This window comes from Symphalangus syndactylus, chromosome X (assembly GCF_028878055.3).
Source record: "Symphalangus syndactylus isolate Jambi chromosome X, NHGRI_mSymSyn1-v2.1_pri, whole genome shotgun sequence".
Classification (NCBI taxonomy): domain Eukaryota; kingdom Metazoa; phylum Chordata; class Mammalia; order Primates; family Hylobatidae; genus Symphalangus; species Symphalangus syndactylus.
In genome coordinates this window covers 121986196-122003458 of record NC_072447.2, presented here as the reverse complement: position 1 = coordinate 122003458, position 17263 = coordinate 121986196, and the positions used below count along the sequence as shown (strand labels likewise).

Sequence of the window (17263 nt, the reverse complement as noted above, 5' to 3'; positions counted from 1 at the left end):
TCTTGAAAACACGAGAAGGGGCAAGTGCCCGTTAGCACCCTTTCGCCTTTCTCCGGAGTCAGACAATCCGGATAAGGCTGAGGGTGCTCTGGGAGGGTTCCCAGAGAGTCAGCGCGCTTTCGAATCCCCATCCCCCAGTCCTGAGCTGTGGGGCTCTGACCCCAGGTCCTCCATCCCCGGACTGACACACCCAGTCTTCCCCCAAATCCTCGCGGCACCGTCCCCTTGCCTCTGAAGCGCTCGCGGGTCCCCGAGGGACACACTCTCCCTGCAGTGGATGACCCCGCGCCCACTCTGTCGCAGAACCCCGTTGTTTCTAATGCCCTCCCTCCGCAGCAGCACCCCTTCAACACCCATCACCACCCTCTCTCTCCCCAGTTGCAGGAGGAAGTCGCTCTGCTTCCTCTGTTCTCACTGCCCGCCCGAGCTGGGGCGCCCGGGGCTTTCTGGGTGGGGTTCTTTTTTGTGTACACAGTGTGTGTGTGTGTGTGTGTGTGTGTGCGCGCGCGCGCGCGACAGAGTGTGTGTGCCAAACGCTCATCGCATCCTTCCGCCTAGGAGGCCTCAGGTGCTCGCGGGAGGGGATCGGGATCTCGTCGTGCCCTTGTCCCCGGCTCTTTGTGCCGAGTCCAGAGCAGCGCAAGGTCAGCTCTTTAGCTCACACCCCCGGCCCCGACCCTGGGTGGGAGCCTCCGCCTCCGCCTCCTCCGCAGCCGTCCGAGCCCGGCTTTGCCCGTCTGCTTCCATCCCGGCGCACGCCTCCGCCGTGCCGGGCGGCCGGAGCGCTGTCAGCCGGCGCCTGGGACTCGGACCCCGGCCGGCGGCTGCCGGTGCGAAAACTTACTGGAGCGGAGAAAGACAGCGCGCGGCGCACCAAGCGGCCGCACTGGCGCCGTTCCTGCCCCTTCCCGCGTCGCTCCCACCTGGAGCGCGTCCCCCGGGATGCCCCGTCCCCCGGCCACTCACCAGCACCACGGAGCCCCGCACGGCCTCAGACACGCTCTGCCGGAGCTCAGCCGCCGTGCCAGGCTTGCTGAGCCGTTTGGTGAATTTGCGCACTTCGGCCATGGCAGCGGCAGCGGCAGCGGGCGGGTCTCGGCGGGCGGGTGGACTCACTGCCCCGGCCCGCGGCGGCCGCGGCCGCTGCTGCTCCCTCTGTTTACTCGCCGGCCGGCCGGCCACATCGCAGCTCGGCGGCGGCGCGGCTCACGCTGCTTCTCCCTCCCACCTCCCACCCGCTGCTCCTCCCTCGTTCCCTCCTTCCCTCCTTTTCTCGCTCGCTTCGCCCGCTCACTGTCCTGCCCCACGGCGTCGGCGGCGGCAGCTCCCTCCCCTAGAGGGCCCGAGCTCAGATCGCCACCAGCCGAAGCAAGAGGGTGTGTCTGATGGGGAAGGGTGTGTAGAGGGGGAGGGAGAACTGGAGGTGGGGGCGAGGGTCACGAGGGAAGAGGGGGGAAGTGGCTACCGCTCGGGCTCCGCCCGCAGCTGATGTTGCTGGTGCAGCCGCATCCGGGAGGGGAGATCTGGGCTGCTGCTTTTTTTCCGCTTGAGTGGGGCGGGCGGGGTGGGGTGGGGGAACAGAGAGGGGTGATGAAATGTCTCCAAGAGTGGGGCGTGCTCCTCTCCCGCCCTAGTGCTCCTCTCCCGCCTCCGAGCTGCAGTGCCCGCAGGAGGGCTGGAGAACTCTCATTCCCTCCACCCCACAAGCCCCCAGGGCCCAGGCGGCTAGGGGCTGGAAAACAACGTGGAGCAGCCGCCTTTTGTGTGCTCCGTGGGGAAGGGTCGCACCAATGTCGAAGGACAGAGAGCGGATTTCCAGCGTGAGCGGCTCGACTGGGTCCCCCTCCTCGCCCACACCGTTTTCCTACTCAGTTGGCTCACCTAACAGGGGGCAACACTGGGGAGAGAGCATGCTTCTGGAAGTGGGAACTTAATTGTGGCGGCACCCCTCGCTGCGTCCCCCACGGGGGAGAGCTGGGTGGTGGAGCTTGAGCCTGTGGCAGGTGATCCCTAGGTCAGCACTCACTGCACCAGGAGTGGGGTGGGGGTGGGCATTAGGAAGGCCCATCTCCCTGGGTTTGGAGGACTTAACCAATCTTATAGTAGCTTTTACAAGTGCCCCGCACTCACCTTTCCATTTCCTATTCATCCCCTTACCCTTTTCAGCTTCCAAGAAATTGTTTTTCCAAGAATCAAAGAACATCTCATAACAGGGCATAAAACGAACATGCTTAAGACAGAAATAGGGACGGGAATCTTGAAGTACTAGTAACCCTGTCAGACCTCCTGAAGTGCAGAGTGAAAGGCTCCACTGATGGTGGCAGTTTTCTATCTGGTTATTTCATTTGTTGAGAGTTTGAAAACGGCCCTCAGTCTGGGGGATCGAGCAGCCCTTCTGAAAGCAGTCCTACCACCACCCATCAGGCACTTTCCCCACCCTCAAAGACCAAACAGTCTTTTAGGGGACTTTATTATGGAAACAAGGGCATGTGTGGTGATGGTTTCTTTGAACCCAGAAAAGGCCAAGTCTCTTCGCAGTAAGCCTATTTCAGCCATCACATCAGTCTCAATAAAGCATATATATGGAGGCTCCTAGAGGGCCTGGGACCTGGAAGTCCTCTAAAGACATTGTGTCACAAATCTTAGTTTTGCACAGTACGTGTAAAATTTGTTAATTGTTGCGTGTAGGCAGATCTCCAAGAATTCATACTCTCTGTTCCATAAATGCCTGTGTGGCTCATGCTGTTGGTTACTGCCACAATAGCTATAACACATTTTGCTTGCGAAGAGAGCCCAGATTTACTTCAGGTATAGGGCAGAGCCACAGGGTTTAAGGAAGGCAGGCCCAACTTCAGCTGATGAATCATGACTGCTGAAAAAACCATGATAAGCTCCCTCTTATTGACTAGTGGGACAGTGTAGACTCCCAATCAGTTTGGGCCAATGAGATATAAGAGGGAAGTGTGAGAGGAGGGTTCCTGGGAAAGTTTTTCTACCTTGATAAAAAAAAAAAAAAAAGGAGAGAGGCCCAGGCCCCACTTTCTTCCTGAGAGGGATGTTTTCTTGCAATGCTTTGACCTTTGGCAGCCATATTGCAACCATGAGGCAAGGCCAAGACAATCTCAGAGAAGCCAATGCAGAATCCAGATAACATTGAACTGTTGAACCAGGCCTGATACTGCCTACCTCTAGTTCCTTTTTATGTAAGAAAAAATAAACCCCTGCAGTTTATGCCACGTTTAGATGAATATTCTGTTACTTTCAGCCAAAAGCATTCTTAATACCACGGGCTCTATGGTAGCCACTGAAGGTGCACAGCATTGAACAAGACAGGCAAGGTCCCTCCTCTCCTGGAGCTCACATGTGAGTGCAAAGAAATGAACATGTTAATTTCAGAAAGATAAATGCTATGCAGAGAATTAAGGTGAGTTGATAGAGAGTAACTGGAGTTGGGAACCTAGTTTAAAATAGATGATCAAGAAAAGCTTCTCTGAGGAGGTAAACACTGAGCTGAGTCTTAAAGAAGCAGTCAGCAGAGATCAGCAGGTAGACCATTCCAGGTGACAGAAATGCCAGGAATAAAGGCCTAGAGATGGGAGCAGACTTAGTGTGTTCAAAGACCAAAAAAAGGCCAGTGTGGCTGGAGCGTAGAAGGAAGAGGAATGGTACAAGATAGAGTAGGAGAAGTAAGCAATTTCTGCAGAGTCTTGTGAGCCATGGGAAACATATGTCACACTGATGGTGCACAAACACCATCTGGCCATTGTGCAGGCTCTATGCTCATTCTTGAGATTGTAGATTTCACTTCTTCTGGTTTAAGACTTCTATTTAAATACATAAACATTGAGCATGGTGCTACGCACTGAGGGAGAATGCAGTATGAATTAAAGACACTATTTCCTTCTGGGAAAAAAAAAAAGAAAGTCTAGTAGAGAATGTATTTATGGTACAAGGTAGCATGTGATACAGACCATACTCAAGGTAAAGAGGCAGGAGAGGCCGAGCGCAGTGGCTCATGCCTGTAATCCCAGCACTTTGGGAGGCCGAGGTGGGTGGATCACCTGAGGTCAGGAGTTGGAGACCAGCCTAACCAACATGGTGAAACCCATCTCTACTAAAAATACAAAAATTAGCCAGGTGTGGTGGCAGCCACTTGTAATCCCAACTACTTGGGAGGCTGAGGCAGGAGAATCGCTTGAACCCGGGAGGCAGAGATTTCACTGAGCCAAGATTGCACCATTGCACTCCAGCCTGGGCAAGAAGAGTGAGACTCCGTCTCAAAAAAGAAAAAAGAAAAAAAAAAAGGCAGGAGAGATCATATCTTCTTAGGGTCTATGAAAGGCTTTCTGGAACAGGGGGTGTTTGAGCGTTTGAGCTGGACTTTGCGGAATGGGTAGGATTTGGATATAACTACACTCACATAGTAAAGGGAAATCGTAGCTGCAATCTTACAACTTCCAATAGGGCATTTTATTGGATGATTTCTTTTCCATATTCGTTAAATACATTCGGTTTTTATCACAAATTTAGCTGCTGCATTAACACTATCCTAATTGAACCTGAGATACAAGTATTAGAAATGCCATTGAGCCCTTTGACCGAGAAATTCCACTTGTATAAATCAATGCCAAATAAAAACTCACATATGTGAACTCAGATGCCTGTATAAGGATGGTCATTATATCAAATGTTTGTAATAGCAAAATATTAGAAAGAACCTGAATGTCCATCTAAAAGGGACTTCTTTATCATCAGTCCCTAGACCACTGCCTGGCACATTGAGTGCTCAAAAAACAGTTGTTCAGTGAATGAATGAATACACATGATTTATTCAAATGAAGGGACTCTCTTCACCTATTAAAAAAAGAATGAGGTAAATATGTATGTACTTACATTGAAAAAGCTCCAAAGGATATTCATTGATAAAAGCAAGTTGCAGAACCACTCTATTTATAAAAATGTGTACGTGTGGGCCAGGCGCGGTGGCTCACGCCTGTAATCCCAACACTTTGGGAGGCTGAGGCAGGCGGATCACCTGAGGCCAGGAGTTTGAGACCAACCTGGCCAACATGGCATGGTGAAAGTCCGTCTCTACTAAAAATACAAAAATTACCCAGGCGTGATGGTGTGCACCCTGTAATCTCAGCAACTTGGGAGGCTGAGGCATGAGAATGGCTTGAACCCGAGAGGTGGAGATTGCAGTGAGCCAAGATCGCTCCACTGCACTCCAGCCTGGAGGATACAGCGGGATTCTGTCTCAAAAAAAAAAAAAAAATGTGTGTGTGTGGTGTGTGTATATGTATGTCCCTATACATGAGCTAATAGTGGGGGCCTCATGGGTGGGGAGTGGAAGTGGGAAGCAAGGAGACTTTAACATTTTATCATCTAAATGCTAAAGACTCTCAAGTTTATATTTCCAGCCTCAAACATCAGACTTGTATATCGAACTCAGCATCCCCACTGGGATGTCTGGTAAGTATCTCTAATTAAGCATGCCTAAAATCGAACTCTTATTCTTTCTCCACGAATCTAGTTTTTCTATAGTTTTCTCCATCTCAGTATATGATCATTCTTTCTAGTTCCTCAGAACAAAAGCATTAGAGTCATCTTATTACCTACACACTCTTTATCCAACCAACAGCAAAGCCTGTTGGCTCTGCCTTCAAAATACGTCTGAAATCCAACCACTTCTTAATATCTCTACCAATACCACCAGCAACCCTTACCAAGCTTATGTCAATAGCCTCTCAACTGACCTCCCTGCTTTCACCCTTACCCTCCTGTAGTCTATTTGCAACATAGCCAGTGAGTCCCGCCAAATCCCTATTCAGTTTCTACTTACAGTGACCTACAATATCTAGTGTTATCTCTTGCTGTGTAACAAATTACCCCCAAGTTTAGCAGCTTAAAACAACACACATGTATTATCTCACAGTTTCTGTTTTTCAGGAATCTAAGCATGGCTTAGTTGGGTTGTCCAGACCAGAGTCTCTCGCTAGGCTGCCATCAAGGTATGAGTTCAGGATCTCTCATAGGCTATGATCAAGGTGTCAGAGCAGGGACCTCACCCATCTCAAGGTTTAACTGGGGCAGAATTTGTTTTTAAGCCCATTCAGGGGTTGTGGCAGCATGCAGATCCTCACAGGTTGTTGCAGTAAGGGCCTTAGTTCCTTGCTGGCTGTCAACCAGAGGCTGGCCTCAGTTCCTTGCCTCGTGAGCTTCTCCAGAAGGCAGTTAATAACATGGCAGTTTACCAAAGTGAGCAAACAGGGCCAGGCGCGGTGGCTCACACCTGTAGTTCCAGCATTTTGGGAGGCCAATGTGGGTGGATCACTTGATGTCAGGAGTTCAAGACCAGCCTGGCCAACATGGTGAAACCCTGTCTCTACTAAGAATACTAAAGTTGGCAGGGTGTGGTGGTGCACACCTGTAATCCCAGCTACTTAGGAGGCTGAGGTGAGAGGATCACTGGAACCCAGGAGGTGGAGGTTGCAGTGAGCCAAGATCCCGCCACTGCATTCCAGCCTGGGCAACAGAGTGAGATTCTGTCAAAAAAAAAAAAAAAAGAAAAAAGAAAAGAAAGGAAAGAAAGAAAGACAGAGAGAGAAAGAAAAAGAAAAAAAGTGAGCAAACAGGAGAGAGTTGAAAGAGTGAAAGACTACCTGCAATTGGAAGCCACAGTCTTTTCTAACCTAAACTTGGAAGTGGCATCCCATCAATTTTACTGTATTTTATTCACTAGGTCCAGCTCACATTGAAGGGGAAGATATTACACAGGGCATTAATACTAGGAGGCAAGAATCATCTGGAACCATGTCAGAAGCTGCCCATCACAATCTACCTGACCTGTCTCACTATAGCATTACAGCTTTTTTCCCATACCTGTCTGATCTCATCTCCTATTGATCCTCTCCTTTGCACTCCATGATCTACCACACAGGCCTCCTTGCAGGTCCCTGAATTGCCAAGGCTTTGTCCATCATCAAGGCCTCCTCATTTACGGTTCTTTCTACCCAGTGGAAGAAGCTTCATTACTTACTCTCTCAACATCTTTAGGTTTTGGGCGTTCCTTGACCTTCGTATTTAAAAGTTCAACCCTCCTACCATCTCCTATCTAACTTACTTGCTTTGTTTTTCTCCAAAGCACTTGTCACCATTTGATATACTATATATGTTTATGTATTTATTTTATCATCTGTCTTCCTCACTAAAATGCACGTTCCATGAAAGCAGGATATTTTGTCTGCTTTGTTCACTGCTTTATCATCAGTGCCTAAAGCAGCACTGCCCAACAGAAATATAATATGAGCACATATGTAATTATAAATTCACTTGTAGCCACATTAAAAATTAGTAAAAAGAAGCAGGTGAAATTAATTTTGATAGTATATTTTTGTTGGGCACGGTGGCTCACACCTGTAATCCCAGCACTTTGAGAGGCCAAGGTGGGCAGATCACCTGAGGTCAGGAGTTCGAGACAAGCCTGGCCAACATGGTGAAACCCCATCCCTACTAAAAATACCAAAACTTAGCCAGGTGTAGTGGCGGGTGCCTGTAATCCCAGCTACTCAGGAGGCTGAGACAGGAGAATTGCTTGAACCCAGGAGGGGGAGGTTACAGTGAGCCAAGATCACGCCATTGCACACCAGCCTGAGCAACAAGAGCAAAACTCCGTCTCAAAAAAAAAAAGTTTTCTAATGGCCGGGTGCAATGGCTCATGACTATAATCCCAGCACTTTGGGAGGCTGAGGCAGGAGGATCATTTGAGGTCAGGAGTTTGAGACCAGCCTGACCAACATGGTGAAACCTTGTCTCCACTAAAATTACAAAAAAATTGGCCAGATGTGCTGGCTCACGCATCTAATCCCAGCACTTTGGGAGGCTGAGGCGGGTGGATCACGAGGTCAGGAGTTCGAGACCAGCCTGGCCAATATGGTGAAACCCCGTCTCTACTAAAAATACAAAAATTAGCCAGGTGTGGTGGCACGCACCTGTAGTCCCAGCTATTCGGGAGGCTGAGGCAGAAGAATCACTTGAAACTGGGAGGCAGAGGTTGCAGTGAGCCATGATCATGCCACTGCAGTCCAGCCTGGGCAACAGAGTGAGACTCCATCTCTAAATAAATAAATAAACAAATAAAACCAGCCTGGTCAACATAAAAAGATCCCATCTGTACAAAAATATTAAAAATTTAAAAATTAGCTGGGCATTGTGATACACGTCTGTAGTCCCAGCTACTCAGGAGGCTGAGACAGGTGGATTACATGAGCCCAGGAGTTTGAGGCTTCAGTGAGCCGTGATTGCACCACTACGCTCCAGCATGGGTGACAGAGCAAGACCCTGTCAGAAAAACAATTCTAATAGCTATTTCATATCTGTTTTTGTATTTAAGTATAAATTAACTAAAATTAAATAAAATTACAAATTCATTTCCCCAGTCGCATGAACTACATTCATGTGCTCAATAGCCATATGTGGCTAGTGGCCACAACGTTGCACAAGGCAGGCCTAGAACAGTGCCCAGCACTTAAAGATCACTCAATAATTAATTACTATATACAAATTGTGTGCAGCTTTTCCAATCAGAATATATTCATGATGACTTCGATGAGATAAATAAAGCAAAACAAAAGAAATCATGATACCATGTTCACTTCTGTGTGTTGTTGAGGCATTTATTACAACCAAACTATAATTGTGGAGAGGTGTATGGTCTCCAAAGCATATTTATATCCATTATCTCATTCAATCTTCAGAACAACCTGGAGAGATAGACAGAGCCAAGATTATTTTTCCCCATTTTACAGATAAGTCACACAGTAGTTGGCAGGGCCAGAAACAGAAGCCAGGTCTTTTAGGTCTCTTTCAGATACACCACATGGCATCGACTAACCTTAAGGGCCCTGGGAGAATCTCCATCTTACTCTAATTCTATGTGGATCCATTAGTCATGAATTTATAGTGAGATTGTCATATATATTTTATCTGTCAGACAACTGTATATTGCTGGATACAATATTATAGGCAATATATGAGTATTAGAAAAAGTTAAAAGCCCTATCGCAATTATAAGATATTTTAAATAATATAAAACTTATTGAATATATATTAATCGCCTATGGTACCACTTGGAATAATGAGAGGTTCCTTATTTCCCAAAGTCATCACCTTCTTTTTCACTTTTTTATCCTTCAAAGGGATTTTAAAAATAATATTAAAAACATATTTTAAAAATATTTTTAAATTTTCTTAAAAATATTTTTTAGGCCGGGCACGGTGGCTCACACCTGTAATCCCAGTACTTTGGGAGGCCGAGGAGGGCAGATCATGAGGTCAGGAGATCGAGATCATCCTGGCTAACAAGGTGAAACCCCGTCTCTACTAAAAATACAAAAAAAAAAAAAAAAATTAGCTGGGCGTGGTGGCAGGCGCTTATAGTCCCAGCTACTCAGAAGGCTGAGGCAGGAGAATGGCGTGAACCTGGGAGGCAGAGCTTGCAGTGAGCTGAGATCACGCCACTTCACTCCAGCCTGGGTGACAGGGCGAGACTCTGTCTCTAACAACAACAACAACAACAAAATATATATATATATTTATAAAAATACTCAGCTGGGCACAGTGGCTCACACCTATACTCCCAGCACTTTGAGAGGCCGAGGCAGGTAGATCACCTGAGGTCAGGAGTTGAAGACCAGCCTGGCTAACATGGTGAAACCCGTTCTTTACTAAAAATACAAAAATTAGCCAGGCGTGGTGGCAGAAGCCTGTAATCTCAGCTACTCGGGAGGCTGGGCAGGAGAATCACTTGAACCTGGAGGCGGAGGTCGCAGTGAGCCGAGATCGCGCCATTGCACTCCAGCTGGGCGACAAGAGTGAAACTCCATCTCAAAATAATAATAATAATAATCCTATTGGGTTCTCAAAAGGGATAGATGATAACCTGGGAGTTGTCCATTAGTTGTACATGCTATTGCTAAAGGACCAAATTCGTTGTCATGCCCAGGCTGTACAGGCTTGAAGGGAGTGGGGAAGGGCTGATGCACATGAGAGCTCTGATGAAAGAGTTCGGGCAAGGACAGAGTACAGGTGGCATTGATCTTACCCAGAGGACATTTTCTCAGGTCACTTTAATTCCTTTATGAGATGACAAAGGACACCTGCCAATCTGAACTCTGGAAATCTGAACTAAAACATCAGCCTCCCCTCAAACACTGATAATTCTGTTTATAATAATGGCGAAGGATAGTTGGAAGTACCAGAAGCCAGGCAAGCCTGAGGTTGCATTTTTCAAAGGTCAGCTAAGGATTATGCTCTACTCCCAAGTGATGGGGCCACAAAAGCCATGAATCCTGTGCTTGGGGGACTATTGAGTGAAGAGTTAGGTGCCTTGGCAACCAGACGTCAGGCCCCTCCCATCATCTAATACCAGCCACTTTTATCTAATAGCATCATCTAATACCAGCTACTTTTTCTTCTCTATCAATCAGTTCTTTGTTAATGTCCTAGCAGCCTTGTGGCTGCACTCACCTAAATTAAAACATCTGGAGTTCTTAAACCTCCTGATCTGATATCCTTCTAGATGACCTATTGGACTTCGAATTGATCCACCTAATGGCAGCTAGTTCCTGTATAAGTATCAATTCATGACCCAAAGCCCAGACGGGTGGAGATGCCTAGGGACATTTGACTATCATGTTCCTCAAGATAACCTACGGAGAAAATGATTCAAATGTGGTCCTGCTGCCCTTGAAAAGATCACAGTATATATGCACCACTGTTAATTTAAAAAGGTTAGGTACAGTTGTCATGTTTCATTATCAGAAATACACTATTTTGTTTTTTCAATATACTTCTAGTTCACTGAGGAACGTTAACCCAAGAGTTTCTCTATCTAGCTCTCATTTAAAAATTTTCCATAATCCTGTTTTGTAAATTGATAGTCATTAATTTTCCCCCAATAGATGGCTGTTAGTAGAAGTGACCTAGCTAAAATTCTGCTGTAAAAGAGTGAAACGAGGTTGTTTTGTTTATGAGCCCCTACGTGTACATCTCTGGGCTCAGTCTGATGACCTTTTTTCTTTAGCCAAATAGAATGTTCTATCCTTTAGCCCCACAGCTAAGAGAGGTGGGGACAGGTGTAATGCTACTGCTGGCAAGCGAGGGGTTTTGAATAGTAAAAGCCAATGGAGAATAGAAAAACAGTCAGAATCAGACTTTTAAAAAATATATCGAAGTGGTTTCCTGAGTTGTGGAGTTTTTGTCTGTTTGTTTTTTTGCAAAGCAGAAATCTATGAGAATCATAATCAAAATGCAGTTGTATCTTGTGAAGCCATATGAAACTCTTCAGGAGAATAAGAAAAAGCCCATCAGTGGGAGATGCTAGGACCATCAGCTGAGCCAGGCAGAGGATGATTAGGCATGTAATGTTCACAGGCTACTTGTGGGGAAAGGGAGAACAAAAAAACCCCACCATAATGAAAGGCCTCAAAGAATTAAAAATAAAACTATATTTGATCCAGCAATCCCACTGGGAAACTACCCAAAGGAAAAGAAATAATTATATCAAAAAGACACCTATACTCACGGTTATCACAGCACTATTCATAATAGTAAAGCTATGGAATCAAACTAAGTGTCCATCAATGAATGATTGGATAAAGGAAATGTGATATATATATATACACAATGGAATATTATTCAGCCATAAAAAATGGAATTATGAATTTTGCAGCAAAATGAATGGACCTGGAGGCCATTAAATGAAACAACTCAGAAACAAAAAGTCAAATACTGCATATTCTCACTTATAAGTGGGAGCTAAATAATGCATTCACATGGACATAGAATGTGGAATAATCACTGGAGAGGCAGAAGGGTGGGAGGGTGGAAGGGGGGTGAGGGATAAGAAATTACTTAATGGGTAAAATGTACACTATTTGGGTGAGGGATACACTAAAAGCCTAAACATCAACACTATGCAATGTAGCCACGTAACAAAACTGCATTTGTCCTCCTCAAAATTATACAAATATAATTGTAAAAAAAAGAAAATAAGAGCTAAAAGAGTAAGAAAGAAAAAGTGGCTAGAAATATAATTATGAATCCAAGATAGGAGAGCCCAAGTATGGGGAAGCCAGGACAGAAACTGCCAGACAAATGTGAAACAAAACAAAACACCAGGAAGTGAATGTCCAATTGGCTTTAGTCTAGACTCTAGGGTCAGAGAAAAACTATTCCCAAGAAGGGCCCAGATCAGAAGCCAGAAAGCAAATAGATGAGGATGGTCTGTGGGTGTGTGTCAGGGGGTCTAAGAGCCACCAAATGTATCTGCCCAGGGATGTGCCCTATAGTGTTTTCTCAAAGGCAGAAAAACTTAAATATATTTCTGTTTCCACGGAATGGCCCCAGAAAGATTCAATGAGTATTTACATTTGCTTGTTTGCTGAGTCAATTCTAGGCTATAGCCAGATAGCCAGCATGCCTGGGAGACTAACTCAGAAGGGTTGGAGAGGGCAGTCTCCAAACTTGTCAGACTGGGAAAGTGGGAGTTTGAGATAAGTCCAAATTTAGCATGTTGTCCTAATATACGTAACCACCAACAAATACTGAAAAATACTCAGCTGGGCGAAGTGGCTTACGCCTGTAATCCCAGCACTTTGGCAGGCCGCGGCGTGTAGATCACCTGAGGTCAGGAGTTCAAGACAAGCCTGGCCAACATGGCAAAATCTCGTCTCTAATGAAAATACAAAAATTAGTTGGGTGTGGTGGTGGGTGCCTGTAGTCCCAGCTACTAGGGAGGCTGAGGCAGGAGGATTGCTTGAACTGGGAGGTGGAGGTTGCAGTGAGCCGAGATCACACCACTGCACTCCAGCCTGGGCTACAGAGGGAGACTCTCTCAAAAACAAACAAACAAACAAACAAATAAACAAACAAAAAAAACCTCTCCATCCATAAAATGTTGTGGTTTTCAAAATGACCCTTTCCCTTGCAGGAAGCTAATGATATGTCTGTGAAAATGCCAACGTAAGCTTCTTAAGTATTTCAAATGTTGTAGAAAGCATTAGGTATTTGTTTCTATTATGTACATGTATGTTCCTGAATATGAAACCTTTTTTTTGCCTTGAACTCCTTGGCTGAAGCAATTACTCTGCTTCAGCCACCTGAGTAGCTGGGACTACAGGTACATGCCATGCCTGGCTAATTTTCAAGGTTTTTTTTAGAGATGAGATCTCACACTATTGCCCAGACTACTGACTGGGAAACTTACTTATAAAGAGACCAAATGGTTTAGTGTCGCCTTCATATGAAAAAAAAAAAGAGAGACACCAAATGGTCCAGGCTGGGGAAAGGATATGAGGACTTGGTGCTGGACAAGTCCAGTGGAAATTATTCCTAGGCACAACTGAAAAGAGCAAAGAAGGACTTTCAGGAGCCTTTAGGGACAGATAAGTTATATCCAGAAAATTGCAGGGACTAGGATCAGAGCAGGAGCAAGGACAGGGAGGGCAGATAGGTGGAGTTGGATCAGACCTTAGATATTGCCTAGTGAGGTCAGGTGCTGTGGTTCACGCCTGTAATCCCAGCACTTTGGGAGGTCGAGGCGGGCAGATCATAAGGTCAAGAGATCGAAACCATCCTGGCCAAAATGGTGAAACCCCCGTCTCTACTAAAAATATAAAAATTAGCTGGGCGTGGTGGCATGTGCTTGTAGTCCCAGCTACTTGGAAGGCTGAGGCAGGAGAATCGCTTGAACCCAGGAAGCGGAGGTTGCAGTGAGCCGAGATCATGCCATTGCACTCCAGCCTGGGTGACAGAACCAGACTCTGTCTCAAAAAAAAGAAAAGAAAAGAAAAGAAATTGCCTAGTGACTAGATTTTAGTTCAAACTGCTTCTTTGTACAGAAGGCAAGACCATGATTAATTCAGACAAAGGAAAGCAAACCAGTTAAGAGATGGAGCTTCCCATGTGCAGTGGCTCACGACTGTAATCCCAGTATTTTGGGAGGCCAAGGTGGGTGGATCACTTGAGGTCAGGAGTTCGAGACCAGACAGGCCAATATGGCAAAACCCCGTCTCTACTAAAAATACAAAAATTAGCCAGGCCTGGTGGCACATGCCTGTAATCCCAGTTACTTGGGAGGCTGAGGCACAAGAATGGCTTGAACCAGCAAGGTGGAGGTTACAGTGAGCTGAGATCATGCCACTGCACTCCAGTCTGGGCATCAGAGCTAGATTCTGTCTCAAAAAAAAAAGAAGAAAAAAAGAAAAAAGAAATGGAACTGGCCAGGTGTGGTGGCTCACACCTGTAATCCCAGCACTTTGAGAGGCCAAGGCAGGAGGATCCCTTGAGGACAAGAGTTCAGGACCATCTTGGCAACATGGTGAGACTCTGTTTCTATAAAAAATACAAAAATTAGCCGGGCATGGTGGTGCATGCCTGTAGTCTCAGCTACTCAGGAGGCTGAGGTGAGAGCATCGCTTGAGCCTGGGAGGTTGAGGCTGCAGTGAGCCATGATTGTGCTACTGCACTCCAGCCTGTGTGACAGAGTGAGATCCTGTCTCAAAATAAATAAATGAAGTCTTTATCAATTTGAGATCAACACTGAAGTATTTACAGATGAAACAACATGATGTCTAGGATTTGCTTTAAAATACTACAGAAAGTGTCAAGACCATACAATGGGGGAAAGAAGCATCTCTTCCCCACCAAATGGTGCTGGTACAACTGGAAAATCACATGCAAAATAATAAAGTTGGATCCCTCTCTCACTCCATATACAAAAACTAATTGAAAATGGATCAATGATCTAAATATAATAGCTGAGGCTGGGTGCGGTGGCTTATGCCTGTAATCCCAGCACTTTGGGAGGCCGAGGCAGGTCGATTACTTGAGGTCAGGAGTTTGAGACTAGCCTGTCCAACATGGTGAAACCCCATCTCTACCAAAAATACAAAAAATTAGCCAGATGTGGTGGTGGGCGCCTGTGTTTCCAGCTACTCAGGAGGCTGAGGCAGGAGAATCAATTGAACCCGGGAGGCAGAGGTTGCAGTGGGCCGAGATTATGCCACTGCACTCCAGCCTGGGTGACAGAGCAAGACTCCATCTCAAAAAAAAAAATTAATTAAATAAAAATAAATAAATATATCATTTGAAATGATAAAACTCTTAGAGGAAAACATAGAGATATATCTTTATGACCTCAGATTTGGCAATGAATTATTAAATTTGATGCCAAAAGTACAAGCACCAAAAGAAAAAAAAATAGGTAAACTGCACAAGCACCAAAAGAAAAAAAAATAGGTAAACTGGACTTCATCAAAATTTAAAACTTTTGTACATCAAAGGACATTATAAAGAAAGTGAGAAGTCAACCTGCAGAATGGGAAACATAATTCTGTTAAGGGTCTAGTATTCAGAATATGTAAAGAACTCTTACAATTCAATACGAAAAGGGCCAACAATCCAGTTTAAAAATGGGTAGAGCAGCTATTCAGGAGGCTGAGGTGGAAGAATCGTTTGAGTCTGGTAGGCTGAGGCCGCAGTAAACTGTGATTGCGCCATTGTACTCCAGCCTGGGTGACAGAGTGAGACCCTCTCTCAAAAAAAGGAAAGAAAAGAAAGGCCGGATGTGGTGGCTCACGCCTGTAATCCCAGCACTTTGGGAGGCCGAGGCGAGTAGATCATGAGGTCAAGAGCTCGAGACCATCCTGGCCAACATGGTGAAACTCTGTCTCTACTAAAAATACAAAACTTAGCTGGGCATGGTGGTGCGTGCCTGTAGTCCCAGCTACTTGGTAGGCTGAGGCAGAAGAATCGCTTGAACCTGGGAGGCGGAGACTGCAGTGAGCTGAGATCATGCCACTGCACTCCAGCCTGGCGACAGAGCAGGACTCTGTCTCAAACAAAACAAAACAAAAACATGGGTAGAGAACTTGAACAGGCATTTCTCCAGAGAAGATAAACAAATGACCAATAGGTACATGAAAAAATGCTAGACCGGCGCAGTGGCTCACGTCTGTAATCCCAGCAGTTTGGGAGGTCGAGGTGGACAGATTACTTGAGGCCAGGAGCTCAAGACCAGCCTGGCCAACATGGCGAAATCCCGTCTCTACTAAAAATACAAAAATTAGCCGGGCATGGTGGCACGCGCCTGTAGTCCCAGCTACTTGGGAGCCTGAGGAAGGAGAAACATTTGAACCCGGGAGGTGGAGGTTGTAGTGACCTGAGATGGGGCCACTGCACTCCAACCTGGGTGACAGCTTCACTCTGTCTCAAAGAAAAAAAAAAAAAGAAAAGAAAAGAAAAAATGCTCAGTATAATTAGTAATTAGGTAAACAGAAATCAAAACCATGAGATACCACTTCACACCCACTAGGATGGCTATAATACACACACACACACACAGAGAGAGAGAGACACAGAGAGAAAATAACAAGTGTTGGTCAGATGTAGAGAAATGGGAACCCTTGTATATTGCTAGTGGGAATGTGAAATGGTGCAGCTGCTGTGGAATACAGTTTGGCAGTTCCTCAGAAAGTTAAGTATAGAATTACCATATGATTTAGCAACTTCACTCCTAGGTATATTTCCAAGAGAAATGAAAACATATGTCTGCACAGAAACTTGTATGTAAATATTTATAGCAGGATTATTCATAATAGCCAAAAGATGGAAACAGCCCAAATGTCCATCAATGGATGAGTGGATAAATAAATTGTGGTACATCTATATTTTGAAATATTATTCAGTTATAAATTGGAATGCATGACTGATACATGCTACAACTTGAATGAACCTCTAAAAAATGCTAAATGAAAAAAGCCAGAGACAAAAAGTCACATATCGTATGATTCCTTTCTTGTAAAATGCCCAGAATAGGCAAACTTATAGAGACAGAAAGCATATTAGTGGTTGCCAGGGGTCAGGGAGAGGGGGAAATAAAGAGTAATTACTTAATAGGTACAGGGTATTCTTCTGGGGTGGTGAAAACATTTGAAACTAGAGAGAGGTAGTGGTTGCACTGCATTTTTAATGCACGAAATGCCACTGAATTGTACACTTTTAAATGGTGAACTGTATGTTGTGCAAATTCCAGCTTAATTTAAAAAATACAATACCAGCCTGGACAACATACAGAGACCCTCTTCTCCACAAAAAAATAATAATAATAAATTAAATAGGTAAGGTGGTGAGTGCCTGTAGTCCCAGCTACTTGGGAGGCTGAGGTGGGAGGATCACTTGAGTCCAGGAGGTAGAGGCTGCA

The 17263-nt window shown here is 45.5% G+C and overlaps 1 protein-coding gene across 2 annotated transcripts in view; it reads right to left on the bottom strand.

Annotated features, from left to right (window-relative positions):
* Positions 1–4273, bottom strand: part of DOCK11 (dedicator of cytokinesis 11) — a 203180-nt gene extending 198907 nt beyond the window's left edge. For both annotated transcript variants that reach the window (XM_055267319.2, XM_055267320.2), the window contains exon 1: positions 967–4273. In XM_055267319.2, the coding sequence (XP_055123294.1) occupies positions 967–1068 (102 nt within the window). In that variant the 5' untranslated portion in view covers positions 1069–4273. The remainder of the gene's footprint in view (positions 1–966) is intronic.
* Between the last annotated feature and the right edge of the window lie 12990 nt (positions 4274–17263).